Source organism: Oxyura jamaicensis, chromosome 4, assembly GCF_011077185.1.
Source record: "Oxyura jamaicensis isolate SHBP4307 breed ruddy duck chromosome 4, BPBGC_Ojam_1.0, whole genome shotgun sequence".
In the NCBI taxonomy this organism is placed as follows: domain Eukaryota; kingdom Metazoa; phylum Chordata; class Aves; order Anseriformes; family Anatidae; genus Oxyura; species Oxyura jamaicensis.
This window is the reverse complement of record NC_048896.1, coordinates 16925577-16943116: the sequence shown is the minus strand read 5'-3', so window position 1 is coordinate 16943116 and position 17540 is coordinate 16925577. Positions and strand designations below refer to the sequence as shown.

The following is a 17540-nucleotide window of genomic DNA, read 5'->3' as shown; positions in this document are numbered from 1 at the left end:
CGGCGCCTCCTCGGCCCGCCTGGGGCGGGGCTGCGCTCGGCCCGGCCCGGCCCGTGGCTGGCGGAGGCCGGGCAGGGGGAGGGGATGGCGGCGGCGGCGGCGGCGGCGGGGGGCCGGGGGAGGGGACGGCGGCCCCGCTTGGCGGTCCCTCAGGCGGCGGCGGGGTGCGCCCCGGGGAGCGGCCCCCCGGGGCAGGGCTGTCGCGGGGCTGCTCCCTCACACGCCTCCCTCCATCCCCGAGGTGCTTTCCCCTCAAGGTGTTTCCCCCCCCCCCCCCGGCGGGTCCCCGCCGAGGTGTTTCCCCTCCCGGGGGCTCCCCAAGCTAAATAAGCTCCCCAAACTAACCAAACCTCCCAAGCCACCGTTGACGGGGGGGCTGCATAAAGTACAGCAGCAGCCCAAGCCCCTGTTAAAAAAGAGACGCCATATTAAAGTGTGAACGGAGTTGGCTTTGTATGGTTTCGGTTTATCCACGGCTCTCAGGGGGCTCTGCTCGGCGCTGTCAGTCACACGCGAGTGTGCAAAGCGCCTGAGGGTGTGTAAGCAAGGGGTGAGCTGCTGTGTAAACAAGGAGTGTCGCCGCTGAGCCCTCGCAAACGTTACGTGTTTCTTCCATATCATAACGTTAGAGCGAGCATCACACATCCTAGGTACTGCAACTCGGGTAAACTTTCTCCTGTGTGTGTATTTGTGTACCTTTCCCCGTCTCAGACTCGAATAGTTCACAACCACCATTTAGTTTCTGCCAAAACTTAGGCGGACAGTGTTTTTTTTAACTCTTGGGTACAACTTGGTTTTAAAGCCTTACAACTTCAGAGGAAATTATACATGTGTACGTAACAGAAAACGTTAACAAGATGATCATCATCGTTGCTGACGTTGATCACATGCTAGATGCAATTCATAAGCATTACAAATATGCGTTATTTGGTGCACGACTTCCCAACAGCGAAGTTTGTTCAGCAGGTTTTCTTCATTTTATAAGACAGATTGCCCATCTCTCCCTCTCCTTATTTCTCATCTTCTTACCCCACGTTCTTAAAGTACTTTGACAGCTTAAACCAGTTTTGTGTTGCATCAATTATTTTACGTGTAGACTGAAATACTAGATGACGGATTTTGCTTCTTTCATCTCCAAGCCTTGAAAATCAAGCATAGAGTCTGATTTCTCTGTTGCAAAAAGAACTTGCCTACTTATATTTATTGACTGCTTTACAGTCGTAATTAGTATTGCATGTTCTGAAAAACGTTCTTCCGTTTGGACCTCTCTGCTTCTTATTCTGTCATCGCTGTTGTATTTTTTTTCCCCCATTTTCCCATATTCTGTTTTCTTGTCTTTTTTTAATCAACCGTCATGAATGTTTTATACTTAACTCTTTCCATGCTCTTAAATTGTCACTAGCGCAACAACTAGCATGAATGCTAAGAGGCTGCTTTATTCTATGCTTCAGTGGAATTCAGAGGATACAGAAGCTTTTACCTTTTCCACTCAATGTTTCAGATTACCTGCAGACAGAAAGGTAACTGGGGTTGTTGCAGAGTTTCATTTGTAACCTCAAAGATCAAAAAGTATGTACAAGGTAGATTGGAGATTGAATCTGTCCCAGTAAGTGGGCCCTCTGACAAACTATTCAGTAGTATGTCATCTTTTTGGTGCTCCAGAGGTTTTTTTTCTGTTCATGAACTCAGTTCTCAGTCAGTCCAAATGTTTTTTGGTAATCTTTATCCCACACGGAGCTCATCTTGAAGAGTTTGTTTTTACTGTGTAAGGACGGTTCTGTGTTAGGAAGTAGGCATGATGTTGTCGGGTGCCATAGGGTTTGTGAGCTGATGAACACATTGCAAGGGCTTTTTCTTATTTATGTCAATTCAAGTTCTAGTAATACCGGAGTTGGAGAGAATGAGAGGGAAAAGAAGAAGCACCATGAATGAGTCCTTGATGTGGTAATGTCTTGATGGAGAAGCAAAGGTGCTCTCCCTGCCTTTTGTTCACGCACAGACACACGGATGCACGCGCATACTTCTTTGCTCCCATTTCCAGCGAGACCTGTTGGCCTGGCAGCTGCTGCGGCGCTGTCAACCTGCACTGTATCCCTACACGTTCATTTCAGCTTCTGGTATCAGCTTGTTTAAGAAGCCTGCAGAAACACAGCTAGGGGATTGGTGGTGGAATTGTTTAGAGGATATGCAGGCAGTAGAGTTTTGAAAATCTCCCATTACTTCTGGAAGACAGACTTCTGCTCAGAAGGAAAGTAATTGTTCTATACTAGTTCACTGATTTTGGAGCATTCAAGTTACGATGTAGGGAATAACCTTCTCTAATTTTAAGAACCAAGGAATCTTCTGCATCCAAATGAGAAGTTTGGAATGCTGAAAACCATGATGGAAACTGGAGTAACTGACTAAGAAACATAAAAATTCCTGCTTCTGTAAACGTTGGTGAAGATACTTGGACCAAAGTATATAGAACTTGATTTTATTTCATTAAGGGTGAAGGAATTTTTGTCATAGTGACCCGACCTGTTCCTACCATTTCATAGATCATACTGTATAAGCACAACCATAGAAAAAGATTAAATTTTGGATCTTAGTCCCTTGGCCTATGAAGGAGGCAGCACAGTGGTACCAAGTAGTAAGCTGGTACAATAAACTTCATGTCAACTGCTTATGTGTCAGATTTTCCAACTTGCGGTATGGTTTTAAGTTTTTGGGTCACTTGAATGTCTTTGTCCTGTCACTACAGGGTTGTGTGAGGCATGCTATTTAATGCCGGAGTAAATAAGTCCGGAGTAATCATCCACATTCTCTGAAGGTACAGTGGAAGTTAGCAGTCTTCCACACAGCCCTGTGAAATGGGCATAAGCAGATCCTTTGCTCTTCAAGAATCAAAACGTTAGGCTGGCTGTCATCTTCTCTCCTAGATGTCCCTGAGCCAATGCGTTCACACTGCTGAAATGAAATCCCTCTGAGGCAGAATCTTCTGCAGTGGCCGTGTTGTTTCTGCTTCAGTATAGCCCCGCCTCTTAGGGTTATGTGAACTTTTTGTGGTCTCTGTAGGGGTTGACCGAAGGTACCTTCATTTTTTGTGGAATAATTTGCCGTGACATAGGGATACCTTGACACTATTGGAACTTGAAATTCCCATTCTCATTACAGACGAGTATAAGATTCCACGTGCACTCGCGACCTCTGCCAGGAGGGAGGAAGAGTTGGTGCTTTTTGCTTGCGTGTAACCTGCCAAAAGAAAATGTCAAAACATAAAATAACACTAACGTGTTGTGTTCTCCATAAAAACAAATGCCTGTGACAAACGGTGTTCCTAGATGGGATCACTAGATATGCCTTGTATAAACAGGGAAGCCTAGGGATAGTGCTGAACCTCAGGAAATCGTGTTTCGTATCGCTGGAGTTTGTGCCCGTAGGTGGTTTGGAAGTACGAACCGGTTCATGGATAGGTCACTGCAGGTTGTTCTAGTGGTGAGTCAGGAGGGAAAAGATGAAACTGACAAAAAGTCAGTGGTGAATATAATAGAAGGTTTTATATTGACTTTCAGAGATGGTAGGTAAAGCTCTCTAATTTACTAAAGAAAGAGTACTAAGCTGTCATAATTAGTTATAAAAACTAGCCCCAGGCAGTTGTCATGCAGGATGGATGATGGATTGACTGATGTTGTTTTTTAATTATTATTATTATTATTATTATTTTTAAAGAAAAGGAGTGAAACTGAAAATCAAGACCTTGATTTCCCAGGTTGTTGCCAAGTGTCAACTTCAGTGCAGTTTAGGCGGTTTGTCTGAAAGCTGCACAGCTGTAGGAATTTGTCTCAACACATCCGACAGTAGAAGTCTTGTGGGGTGGGTACATTGATCATGTAAAGCGAAACAAAAACTTTGGCAATAAATTCAGCATTGTTAGTGCGGCAAACTGAGATGACTGTTATCTTGGAAAATAAAAAAAATGTGTTTCAGGAACATTATAACCCTTAAAACCTGATAAGAAGCCCGGTGGGGAGTATCTGGAAGACTTGAAGGAACACGCTTTATTTCTTATAGTTTGCAATGAATAAGGTCTCAGTGAGAGTCTTTGACAAATTCCAGAAAATGGAGGACAAATGAAACAAAGGAGAAGGCAATTCTAGAATCAGAGGGACGTGATGTCATGGAATGGAACCCTTCTTTTCCTTTAAATGAAACATACTTCCACTTTTTTAGCAGTACTTTGTCTTGTAGGCTAAGTACATGCTAGCTTCGGCTTCCTTTCCTGAATTAATGCATGAAGATCCTCAGTTTGCTGTGATTTTTGTCTCATAAAGGTGAAAACACAATATTTAGGTTTTCAAAGGCTTGACTTCAGTCAGTGGTTTTAAGTTTGCAGACTATTTAACCATGGAAGTTACAGACTTCCATACAGCAGTCAAGCCCACTAACAAAGGAGGTGTGTGTGTATATTTTAAACAAACAAACTTCACTTTTCACTGTAGCGTGATAACTCGGCCAAATCATGTTACAATTGTTTGGATACCGTCTAAAGAAAAAGTGTGTAATTTTCCTTGAATGTGATAAAGGGTCTCTTAGCGACTTCAAACCATTCCCCTTGTGTGTCTGGAGAGAACTAATTCTGTTTACTTGTCTGAGCCTGTTGTGCTGTGCTGACACTCCAGAGTTCTTTCATCCCTATCATCAAGTGTCTTGAACTCTGCTAGGTATCACTTGATTAAGCCCCTGTGGATCAGAGTCAGTTCTAACCCAAATAAGAGGGAACCTGCAATAATGAAGCCTTAAGAATAGAAGCTGCGAGTTCAGTGAAATGCTGGTGGTCGCATCTCCTTTCAGTGTTCCTCTCCTGCAGTGTTCAGGCATCTCCTGGCTGTGTTTGATCCAGTGAGTGCAGCGTGGCGCGGTTCTGTCTGACCCCAGGGGGACTCCGTTGCTGTGAGAAAGGTCAAACGCTGGAATCGGTTGGCGAGAGGTTGTGGAGTCTCTGCCTGGAGGTGTCCGGAGCCCGGCTGGCCGTGTTTGTGGGCAGCCTGCTGGGGGGGCGTGGGGCTAGCTGATCTCAGCTCCCTCCCAGCCTAGAGGTTGCTCCGCTTCTTAGTCTCCCCTACCTGACCAGCTCTAGGCTAGCACGGTAGCTCAAGTTCACGTATTGCTGCCACTGAAGTTTATAAATCTCAGTCACCTGCACTTGCAGAAACATTTGTACCATGAGCAGCGATTAGGGAAACAAATGCAGCAGAAGGAACAGCTACTTCTACTCTGGATTGGTTTCAGCGTGTGGATCACACCGATTATTGTGCTGCAGTGGAGGGGGAAGGAGAGAGGTGAGTGTGGCACCAGGTGTTTGTGGATGGGCGCTGAGGGTGTGCGTCCTTGGGCGGTGGGACTGGGTCATGTCAGCCCGAACACACTGTGAGAGCTCTGGCTGTGAAGCTGCTCTCGTTATGGTGTGACTGGTGTATCAATATGAGTGTTTTGTAAAATAGTAATCTGATTTAACCTATACTATATCATTTTGCTTTGCTCTTGGAAAACCATTGCTGAGTTTAAAAACAAAACCACAAAACCCAATAAAAGATAATAGTGCTTTATAGCCCTGCCCTTGTAAAACACGTGCTCTTGTTCAAGTGATACAACAATAGGCTGCTTTATTTTCTGGTTATGTGTTTTTTCAGAGCGAAGTAGTCTTTTCATGGCACTTCAGGTGTGTTCACTCCTTTTCTGATTAGGGAGCAGCTCCTTCTGTAGATTTTAATCATCTTTCTCCTTCAACAGTTTTGAGCCATTTCATTCCTGAGTATTCAGCCACAATGTTGATGCGTTTTGTATGAAAGTGCTGCGTAGCCTCTGCCCTTTTAACTGAAATCATGGCGTTGGGGCAAGTCTAACACCTCTCCTTTCCTTCAGGGAAATCTTTTATGAAGCTCTGCAGGTGACAGAATAGCGGCCTGATTATATTCAGACTTAGGTAGTAGGACAGCAAGTTAGACTTTTAAGGGGGGGAAGGGATGACTCCTAACAGTTTTGGGACTGGATGTTTAATTAAATGCATGAATTTCTGCTTTCTTTACAGTAAAGCAGTTATTTTTAAAGACGGTCCTGGTAGTAATGCCTTAGAAATAGGAAACAGGAAAAACGGGTTCTGATCTCTTTGAGAGCTTTGGATGCATCTCTACTAGCACTTGACATCAGAAGTGCCTTTGGTTGCGTTGGGTCAGCAGCACCAAACCTTGTTGTTACCTAACACAGGCAGTCTGTCTCTCCTTTTCTCTTCCCATTGCCTTAATTAAAACATGCAGACTTCTGCTGTGGGTTGTTGTGGTTGTCATTCACATACAGTACTGTTTGAAGGCGAGGATGCTAGTTTACAGTTCAGGGGGTTTAAAAGAACATCTGGTTTTAATTTTCTGTATTTTTTAAGGATTGTTTAGTTTTGTCCGCTTAATAGCTGTTGCTCTGCAGTGTTTCCTTTCAGCTTCCAAAGTGAAAAATAATTGGGAATTAATTTGAAGGAACTGTAAAGATGGATTAAAAAACTCGTGCCCTTGAACTGCTTTCAAGGTGTAAACAAAGATTTCAGACAAGTGCTGAGTTAGAGGCAGTTGAGAATTCTCAAAGGAAAAAGTCTGCAAGACATATTTGTAAACAAACTGAGATAGAAAACTGGGAAGTGCTCCTGTACCGCTGACTGCCAGAGGCATTTGAAATTCAGATGAGCAGCACTGAGGCTAAAAGTTGGTGGGATGCTGTGGAATAATGGGGAATTCAGTTGTTGAAAGGAAAATAGTTTTAAAATGTTCTTCTAGATCTTGTCGGTAGATGGGGCATTCCCCACCTCTGCTTTCAAGGCGCCTGAGGAGAGCAGACAGAAAACGAATGCACTAACAAGTTTTCTAATGGGGTAAGCGCAGGGAGACGGTGGGTGACAGCCAGATGGAATCAGGTGTGGTGTGTCTTGGTTAGCTTGATGAGGATACCACACTTCCACCTCTTCCCCATGCCCCCACTTCCTTTTTCTTCTCCGCTCTTCTGCTCATTTGGAGCATCATTTAGCCTCCTGCAGGGTTTGCCTGCTGCAGACTCTGTTCTCACGCTAAGGGCCAGGCCTGCGCTGGTTAGGCGTGCAGCACTCGCTCGGAGTTTAGGTGAGAAATTGTGCTCTTGCACGACAACTTCTCAAGGTCACAAATCAGGGTCACAGCCAAACCAATAATAGTAGGACACCGCTCCTTTTGTTCCTGTTCTAATTAGGCTGAGCAGTGTTGAAATAGCTCTAGACTGGTGGTGAAGCAGTTTCTTTACATGTGAGCCTGGAAGCTCTAGGAAATAGCGCAGGCACGGTCGATTCACGGTAGAGGGAGACTGCTTCCCTTAGTGCTCCTGAGGTGCTTTGAAGTTTTTAGGCTCCTGTGTATTTTTTAATACACATTTTAGCTGCTGGGATGAATTTACTGTGTCAATTTATGACAGTACATTACAAAGAATGAGGATTTTGTGCAAAAGCATTGCCCTAAATCACAGTTTCTTTGTGTTGAAGTATATTAGGTGTAAGGCCTTTATTTAAATTTGACCTATTACTGCTAATACAGGCTTATGGTACGAAATGCTGAATAATCTAGAGGAAAAGCAAGCTGAGGAGGCTTTTTAGTATTAGTTCGTAGATTTTTTGGTGTGTCAGCACGAATGTTTTTGCTCAGAAAACAATACTTGTAGGCTAGTTAGGATAAGAGACAATAGCTGGCTGCCGATCATGTTCCAAGTTGTTGGTCACAAAGATGCATGCACAGTGTTCTGAGTGTTTTATGTTGAGAAAAATAATGTAACTTGGCTATAGTGATCATTTTATTTTCTGAGATGTTATGACCAAAACAAGTTATTTATAAACTAAAAGAGCACATGCTTTATAAACTAAATTCCACGTGTTTTTTTTTTAGTAGTACCAAAGACCAACTTTGTGTTGCCTTTCTTTATATGCATTAATTCTTCACTGAGATAGGAAATAAAATTTCTTTACGCGCTTCTACTATCCAATAATCCTGAGCAATTCTTTCATTTTTTTAAACCTAATGTGAACAAATCATCATTTAAGCTCCTTTCTAAAGAGCACGCAGTCTCTTTAAGCTGAGGTGTGTGTACCATTGTCATCTGCAGTGTTTTCCAGGTGTGCCCTCCATCTGTGACAAGAAGGGAAGCACAAGTTCCAGGACTGGCAGTTGTGTAGCAGTGTGAATCTGGTAGTTAGAGCCGACGACTTTGAGATAGATGGAGAGACCAATTTTAAGATGCACTTGAGAATAATCCAGGCTTTGTTACTGTCTTTCAGAGTTGCTGAAGCGACTGATGGTATATAGTCCAGAATTACAGTCTCAAAAGAAAACTGTCCTCGTTCACAAAAATCTTCTCATGACAAAATGCAATTTTGTTTTGAGTCCTTCAGAAAATCATTTTAAACTTTATTTTTTTTTTTTATTTTATTTTTAGGATGGATGCTTAATGCTGTTGTATGGACAGTTACTTCTCACTGTTTTAAGTAGTTATTTGAATTAATTTGATGCTGCCCTTTACATGTTGCTCAAGGGATCTCTCACCTGCATGTTTATTTTTTCTGAAACGGGTGATTTTCCTCAGCAAGAGTCGTTAATCTGAGAGTCAGGAGTTAATAAATTTATTGATGTGTTCAGAAAAACAGTAGAGATGCTAAAGGTGAGAGGATCGAGTTTCTGATAAATATTCAAAAGATTCTACAAACAGTAGAACAGGGACAGAAAATCTTATTTCCTCTTACTATCAGAAGACTTTTGGAAATAACGAGGAGATTAGAAAACAGTGACGAGAAGCCTCTATCCTTTAACTGGGTTAACTTACGAAGAAGATAGTGCAGCTCAGCAGTTTGGGAAGCTGTATCTAATAGCAGATAAGGTATGATGACTCAGACATATCGGCTAGCAGATTTCGGAGAATTGATAGCAGCTGGGAGGGAATCAGAGACAAGCAGCCGAGTGTGGTGACTTCTGATAGCGGTGGTCTGGGGGATGGCTGCCCTTGGCCCTGGTCTGGTACTTGCAGTTAGAAAAACACACTTGTCTCGGGAAATTGTAGAAGCTGTGGGTGGAAAAAAAAAAAGAGTCTGAAATAAGCAACATGAATTGCGAGGGAATAAAGTGCTTATCATGAGGAGGTGTTCCTGTACAATAGAAACATAGGGGAAAAGTGGGGCCTTTTTACTGCACTGAGTAGAGATACATGACTAGTGGTTCCTGGTGTCAGAAACTGCCTGGTGAAAATTCTCAGGGTAGTGCACTTTATAAATTAATTATGAATACTGGTACAGAAAGATCATGGCATGATCTGAGCGTATCTGGTTGGTTTTCGACAGAACTAATATAGGATACAGTGTGTGTGTGTGTAAATGTGTGAAGTTGATATATTATAAGGTGTAAGCATGTAGATCTGTCACACTTAATGGACCTGTTATTGACATTGTAGATTAAAAAATATATATTATTTGTAGAGTTTTATATCCCCAGATGTTACTATTTTTTAAATAATTAAGTCAAGATTTTATTTTTTTACCTGCTCAGTTTTGTACCTCCTTAGATTCTTCTTACAAAGTAGAATCTTAAATTAGTTTTTCACTATGTTCATGTCATAGTAGCATTGCCACTCAGATTTTCTTGAATTTTTAAATCATGTTTATTTAGCTTAAAACAGTTTAAAATATATATATTGTTTCTGTTAACACGTCCTTAGTGCTTTGCCAAAAAGGCTGCACCTGTGTGTTTGTATTTTTTTTTAACACAGTGTTTTATAAAACTATGTCCTCTTAAAATTTTCTTTGATATTCTCCTTGTGGAACCAAATGTTTAGGCAATAATTGTGTTTCTCCTATAGGTATATATTAATTGGGACTTAGAATCTCTTTCAGGCATGCTGGACTAGTGTGAGATCTGTAGGTAACTTCAAGTTTTACTTGTATTTTGACAGTGAAAGCAAGTTGAATACATTGGTGCAGAAACTCCATGACTTCTTGGCTCACTCATCGGAAGAATCTGAGGACGCAAATTCTCCTCCAGCATTATCTAAAAACAAAACCATAGGTAAAAAGACATGCATATGATTCTGAAGTCAAAGAGCTTTGTGTTGTGATTTCCTTATATCACGCTTCGCTGGGGCGGTTATGCCAAGTCCTAATGTGATTTAATCAAGTGGTATCTTGATAAATGTGTCCAGCCTTTGACGCAGTATTTCTTTCAGTTATGAATGTTTTCTCAATGTGAACAGAGCTGATACTGGTGGTATTCTGCCTTCTGTGAAACATGAGAAACAAGGCAAACATGCACGTGTTTGCTGTGGAAGGGGTTCCATGTTCAGTTTTCCTCAAGGTTTAAGGGCAGTATTTTATTTCTTCTGCTGAAGTAAAGCTTTTGTGGTCCGTGCAGTTGAGGAAGAAGTTCTTGAGGTTATGCTTCCATAATTACTTAAAAACTATTTCTACATTTAATCTGGAAACATTAGAAAACAAACAAACAAACAAACAAAAGAGTGCTATAGTACGGCAAATTTGGTGTTAGAAATTTTTACTTACAGGTTCAAAATTGGTTACAAATTGTAAACGTTTTAGTTTGATTACAGTCGTTAAAAAAAAAGTGAAACTATTTCATAACAGTACCAAGTACAGTTTGTTTCCCAATTTAACCGGGCCTGGGTTGACAGGTACACAACTTCTCAGACTCTGCTGTTCCATGAGCTAAAAATTGCGCTGAAATGATAGGGTTCAGGAGAATGAGAATGTATTGGCTGTGCTATGGAGTTTATTTTCAAACTGTTGTCACAAGTAATAAACCTGTGTGTGAGGTTTTTCATTCAGTGTTTTGTCTTCAGAGTCTACCGCCATGTGGTGCTATCTGCCTTGTGTCAACGTCCGATTAAATGTTAACATTGAAGAAAGTATCCCACAAGTAATTTCTTAAACAGAATAATAAATTAAACTGATAGAGATGTACGTATTTCCAAGGGAGATTTAGCTGTGGAGCATAGCGTTTTGAAAGAAATCTTTTCCCTTTATCTGCTGTGGTTATGAAGTAGAATTTGGCTACTTGCCTCAAAATACAGATTTACTTTGAGACAGAGGTAGGCTGACTAATTAAAAGCAGACATGCTTCAGTGTTCTTCTTGAGATTTTATTCTTTAAAAAGAGAACATATTAAAGTTGAAAAGTCAAGAATTAAATATTAGGAAATGCCAGAATTAACCGTGCAAAGTTACTTCCCCTCCCAGCTTTCTGTGCATAATTTGAATGTCTCTAGGAACTAAAATATCTATCTATATCTCTATATACATATAGATATATATGTGTATATGTGTGTGTGTGTGTATATATATGTGTATATATATATATATATATATATATATTACCACAGAATACTTATTCAGTGTAAGTACTGGACAAGATTGGGGCCAAATCAACTGTTTATAGTCAGGGATCTCATTGTGTTCCAGAATTTGGAGGGTATGTAAATTATTAACTGGAGTGTTGTAAGGAGAGAGGTGATGATGATGAAGATGGTTAGCTGTGGCTCGAGGAAGCTGGAGCATGTCCCTGCCACACACACAAGTCAATTGAACACAGGTCAATTGAAATATGAAACAGTTGCTTGTTGAGTGCTTGATCTTGTGCACTGCTGTGGAGTTAACTGTACTGTAATGCTTAGGTTGTGGGAGTGATAAGTGAAATTACACTGATATGATCCTGATTCTGGCTTTTCTTAATTTTTGAGCACTTGATTTTACAGCCTTAATAATGTTTCTTTATCCCCTCTGCATTCGAATCGGATGTCTCCCTCTACATTTCGTGGGTGCCAGCAGGAGGATCACTGAGAGCGTAGGAGAGACTGACTTCCTGCTCTTGTTTCAAGTGACCAGCCCTGGAGCAGCAGGCACGGGGAAATCCTGTGCTCCCCTAGCCCTGGAGTGGATGGAGCATATGCAGTTTGGTCAGCGCTAGGAGCTGGGAAGGGACGCAGCATGCTCGGTCATAATGCGGGGATGGCGCATGTACAGTTCACTCACGTGTAGAAGCTGAGATGAGGAAGCATGTTCAGTTGCTTTCGGGAGCAGCGCATGGGCAGTGAGAAGGCAGAATCTGCAGACTTTATCTACCAGAATCAAAGAAACCTGTACTAAGCATATACAAACTGTGTTATCTTCAATGGATTTAGTACTTGGGCAAAATTGGTCAAAAGTAGAAGTGACGCAGGGTCCCATCTCCAAAGGAAATGGAACCCTTCTGCCAGATTTCAGGTTCTCCCCTCAAAATGGGGGAAAGCCGCTTCCATACAGGAGATTTTATGTATTTAAAGGGAGCGGGGGCAGAAGCTTTGTTTATCTGTTTTGATTCCCCTCTCCAGCTTTGCATGCAGAAATGGTCGGATAATTTAGGCTAAATTGTTTGGGTACATTTTAGCCTTAGTCAAATACTCAGCATGAAATTTCCTATTTATTTATTTAATATAAAATACTATAGTTTTATTTTCCTCCCAAGAGTAAAGGATCAGGAAATAGTGAGTTGCAATGCCCGCAGTCTCATGCTATTATGACAAATGGTAATGATACTCATCCTGTAATTACACTATCACTACACTTGCATGTTTCTTAGTAGTGTATCTATTAAAATAGTGCTATTACTATGTTTTTGAGCAACTTTGTATGAGTATCATTAAACCACTGAACTAGAAACTCCTCTCCATCACCAGGACTGGTGGATGGAACAGGTAGTCATGAGTTCCCTGTCTTTAGGTTTTGTACTCCGCAGCTACTAAGATCAAGAAATGAGAATTCTCTATCATACATTGATTTTTGTGTGCAGTTCCATGATCCTAGACTTAAGATGGTGCTTTTAATGTCAAAATGTGGAAGAAAAACACTTCTTAGAGATTTAAAAAAAATAATAGACTGACTCTATTATCCTTGCATATACAGTTGCACTCTCATTTCTTCAACAATGGGAAGGCTCTCTTTCAGCCCAGCAGCAACTTAGAAAACTGAAAGTAATTCCTATATGGTTTCTGTGAAATTTCTGCCATGCAGTCAGCTGTGTTTTGCTGTTGTACAAAGTTCTGTTAAAGTTCCGCAGTCACCTTTATTCACGCTGATGAAATATAAACGATGCTATGACATACAATGCGAAGAACTGCTAATATTTATTGTGTTTCAGTGGATTCCTTTCCTTTCTCTCTGTAGGTAAAAGTAGAGAACCTGAGAGTAGTCCAACATCAATGGAGAACAACAGAGAAGAGGTAGGAATAAAAATGCTTTTGAATTTTAGTTGTGTGACTAGTACAGAATGTGTGGTGTGTAAGAAACAGAGTTCGCTTGGTTGCTGTTTACAATAAATGCTCAAAGAATGTTGTCAGAACCATATGCAGTAAATATTCTGTCTGCTGAATAGAAACTTCAGTTGTGAAATATTCTAAAATAAATTTAAAAGAAAATTTAAAATTCTGAATGATAATGTGATTTAGGCATATGCAAGCCATCTTGCTTCTCCCTCATCCCCTTCTTTAAATTACTGAAACACACAAGTTTACTTGGATGATTTCACTGTTTTTTCTGACGTACAATAGTTCCTGGGTACAATGTCTCTAATGTACTTCAGAGAGTTAACTTATGATTGCCTAAAGCGTACAGTTGTGTTTTTGCACAGTGTTGTTAATTTACTCAGACGGAGTGTATTGCAAAGTGACTTCTTTTAAAAAAATTCAGTTAATATTTTTTCTCCTTAATTCTGTTCTTTGAATTGTTTGTAAACAGACTCCTATTTAATTTTTGCTTAAAAGAATTGGTCTCCCTTGTTAATGCTCACACCATATTACTCAGATAACAATAGATGCTCATAGAGCTGCGTAAGCTGCTGCAGCACTGAGGTGCTGTGAGGAATGCCAGTGACTTGTATAAAAAGTGAAAATGTGCAGCAGTATGGAGACAGACAGGTGTGTGTGCTCAGTGTCGTTTTACACCGTGAGCTGAGTTAGACCATTCTTCTGTGCGTTAATTGTGGGAGAGTTAACGTTGCGGTAAAGATGCACAGACTCAGAGGCCCCAGTCCTGTTGTGATTCAGAATGGTCATTGATCTGACCTATGCTTTGCCCTGCTCCAGAAAGCTGAGAACTTGCAGCATGGTGCTGGGAGCTGACAATTGCAAGGGCAAAACTTCCTCAGTTTCATGGAGAGTGCTTGAGATGTACAGTGTCTTTCTGTGAATGCCTCAATTTACAACGGCACTCTTTGTTACCTTCTCTCAAGATACATGGCTAGCGAGGTTTGTGAGCATTAGGTTAATGACTTAGAGTTTGGTGACACCTATTTTAAAACATGTTTGTAAAGGTATTACGGCTCCTTGGAGTCTTAAGTCTGCTTAAACTAAATCTATGGGTTTTGGTTAACTGAACTGGCTTGGCTATTAAAATGGTGTCACTTTTTATTAATGCTTCTGTTGACTTATTTTACTTTGTAAGAGCTGGTGACTTCTGAGATGTTTCGGTGGTGTTTGAGTTAATGGAAGAAGCTCGTGTTGTTGACAGGTGTCTTGGTCACAGTGCAGTGACTTTTTTTTCTTGTTTTTAGGGCAGCAGCTCTTCAGAAAGAATGAAATCCTTAGGATCATCACGTTCAAAAAGGTAGGTTCGGAAAAGAAAAGGAAATAGATTACTTTTAATCATGTGGAAATATTGCCAAGTCTTTGTACTATGCCAGATGCTTTTGGTGTATACCAGTTTAGGTCCACTAAGTTAACAGAGTTCTGGTAAAACAAATGCCTTATAGCACATTTACAATTCCAATAGTCTTTCAGGGTCAAGAAGCTAAGATCACAAAGCTATTTTTTTTTTTTTTTACTTATAATGAGATGACAAGATTATCCTGCAGCTTCAGGACAAGGGTGCTTATACAATTACTTTACTCTTGCTCTTTCAACACATGGGATTCTCCCAAAAACATAAGCTAGGGCATACGGAAAAAAAGCTTTATGTGCCTTATCAAGGGATTGTAAAATCAAAATGTGCTAATAAGTTGTCCTGTGCAGCAGCTGCATCTCTGCATAATCCCTTTTTGCTCTTTGATGTAAAGAAAGTATGGAGTTAACTGTTTACAGTTTGAAGAAGACAAATTATATGTGACCTAAATAACAGCAGGCTTTTTCTAATAGAACTCCTCCTTTTTTACTCTCAGCTGATGCTCATTCAGGTTATGTCCTTCATGATTTTTTCCTTCATGATTTTTTTTTATTATCCTAGTATGCTGTGTAGATAGGTGAGCTCTTCTAAGTGCACAATTTGAACATCTTCCTTCTTAATACTCATCACTTAAGCAGTACATATCTCTTTTCAGTTTCATATTTATCCAAGTTTATTTATTGTATCATATCTGTTGGAATTAAATAACACTCTTCATTCTCCCTTTTTGTATTTGGCTTGATTCTGTATTTGCAAGTGTGGTTTCATATTTGACTTTAATTTCTCCCTCATCTTCTGAATGCAGTCTCCTGACAAACTCTTTTGTTTATATAACCTTGGTAGTTTTGTTGTTGCTTCCTGGCTATCATGAAATGTAGCATCCCTCATACACTTACCACACTGTGCCTGATACTTAGATACAGCATCCTGCCCTGACCTAAGTAGTCTGTATTACCTTCAGTAATACCATGGTATTACTGAAAATTATTGAAATTACGCTCCTTTTTTTTTCCTGCCCTGACATAGTGTATTTCTTCATGTTAAGGTGTTAGTTCTGAGTTACTTTGGTGTGAAATTCTGGAGACTGATCGCTATATTCACCAGTCAGCTTTTTAATTTCTTTCTGCATTTCCTTTATTTCATTGCAAGTGTCTCTTCTGCCAAGCTGCTTTTTGTCATTTGCTAATATCTGTATGTTCTCTTTGGGCTGCCTCTTAAACTTGGAACCACGTATAACATTTCTGAGTAGACATCCACTTGGGTTTCATTCTGGCTTTTTTTTTTTTTATTTATAAAAATGTGACTTCCTGTATACTTTTTAAAAAGCATGTGAAACCTTGATATGACCAAAAAAACATACAGCAAATAATGTGAAACAAAAATCCTTTATTAGTATATCTTTTTATTTTGCATAGGAGGGAAGTGTTCCTTGTCCTAATAAGAAAACTACTGTACAGCTTGCTTACTATAATAACTCAGAGCATCCCCCCTTGTGTTTTAAATGAATTAAAATAGAGGTTTCCCCAATTAGCGTGGTGTTCTTGCAAAGCGCCAGGCTTACCTGTATCACAGTAAGTTATCTTTGTCACAGCATGGTTTTTTTTTTTTTTTTCTGTCTGTGCAGGAAACCTACAATTGTAACAAAATATGTCGGATCAGATGATGAACAAATCTTAGATGAGACTGTAAATGAAGATAATTCAAATGAAAACTCAGAAAATGACGTTGATATGAAAAGCTTGCCTAAAGGTAGTTCACGTCTTTCTTTGTATCTGAATTCAGCAAATTAGCAAAGATTATGATGCAGCGTAAATATTTAATTAGAATGCACAAGTATTAGTAAAATACCTCACCTAGGTCCTGTTGGCTTTTATATATAAACATACACATTCACACATGCGTGCACACCCCCCTGCCCTACCCCTGCACAAACACTTAGAAGAGGAAGTCCTGTTTCCAAGCACCTTTAATACTGAACCCAGCATACTGTAATACGTGGATATACCAGCATGTGCTGATGGCTTAATTTCAGATGGCTGTGGGCATGTGTACAGAACCACCATATAGCAGAGAAAATATTTCTGTTCTTGGGTAGAAGTCTCAAACTCTGTCACTCGCAAGTCTTACTTACTTTACTGTTCTGTCTTTGGAGGTTATTGAGAAATAGATCAACAGAAGTCAAACTGAATGTGGGGAGGAAAATTTAATTATTAGATCTATTTTTCAGCACCCTTTTAAATAGTTGTTACTATAAGCCTACATCCCATTCTTCTTAACGATAGTGTGATTTTGATTAATCTTCTCTATTTCTTACCTCGGAAAGTTACAGCAAACATTGGAGGGACTCCTACTGTTTACTCCATGAGTAGCAGTCATTGAAACAGTCACTTGAAAATTACTTTTTTGAGAATGTTGGATTATTTCCAGTGTCCTCACACCAAGAGTATTAAAACTGAGCTCTAAGTAGGAAAGATGTTTTTAATTCACATAATTTTGATTATTACTGTTTGTTTAAATAAAAAGTAGTTTTCTGAATTTTACTAGGGTGAAAAAAGGTTTTATTCTATTGTTCTTTTATTTATTTCATGCTGAAATAAATTAACATGAGGGAAACTGGGTAGAAGGGGGAAGAGAGAGAGAAGAGTAGTTACTTTTAGGCTTCTACTAGATTTAAGTGACATAACCCAAGCTCTTTAGTTGCAGCATTGCACTGCAAATTCCTGTACGGAACAATTCCCAGCAGTATGATAATCCACTTCTGCACATATCCCATCAGGGCAGAGAGCATACAACTTGCTCCTCATAGCCTGTTC

At 40.2% G+C, this 17540-nt stretch overlaps 1 protein-coding gene across 8 annotated transcripts in view; it reads left to right on the top strand.

Annotated features, from left to right (window-relative positions):
• ATRX (ATRX chromatin remodeler) overlaps positions 1-17540 on the top strand; it is an 85405-nt gene that overhangs the window by 646 nt on the left and 67219 nt on the right. For 3 of the 8 annotated variants that reach the window (XM_035325526.1, XM_035325524.1, XM_035325523.1), the window contains exons 2-6: positions 4704-4881; positions 9982-10094; positions 13237-13292; positions 14621-14673; positions 16352-16476. In XM_035325526.1, the coding sequence (XP_035181417.1) occupies positions 4808-4881; positions 9982-10094; positions 13237-13292; positions 14621-14673; positions 16352-16476 (421 nt within the window). In that variant the 5' untranslated portion in view covers positions 4704-4807. Of the gene's footprint in view, positions 1-4703; positions 4882-9981; positions 10095-11859; positions 11991-13236; positions 13293-14620; positions 14674-16351; positions 16477-17540 lie in introns of those variants that run through there. The other 5 variants (XM_035325528.1, XM_035325527.1, XM_035325525.1 and 2 more) reach the window with 5 other exon arrangements.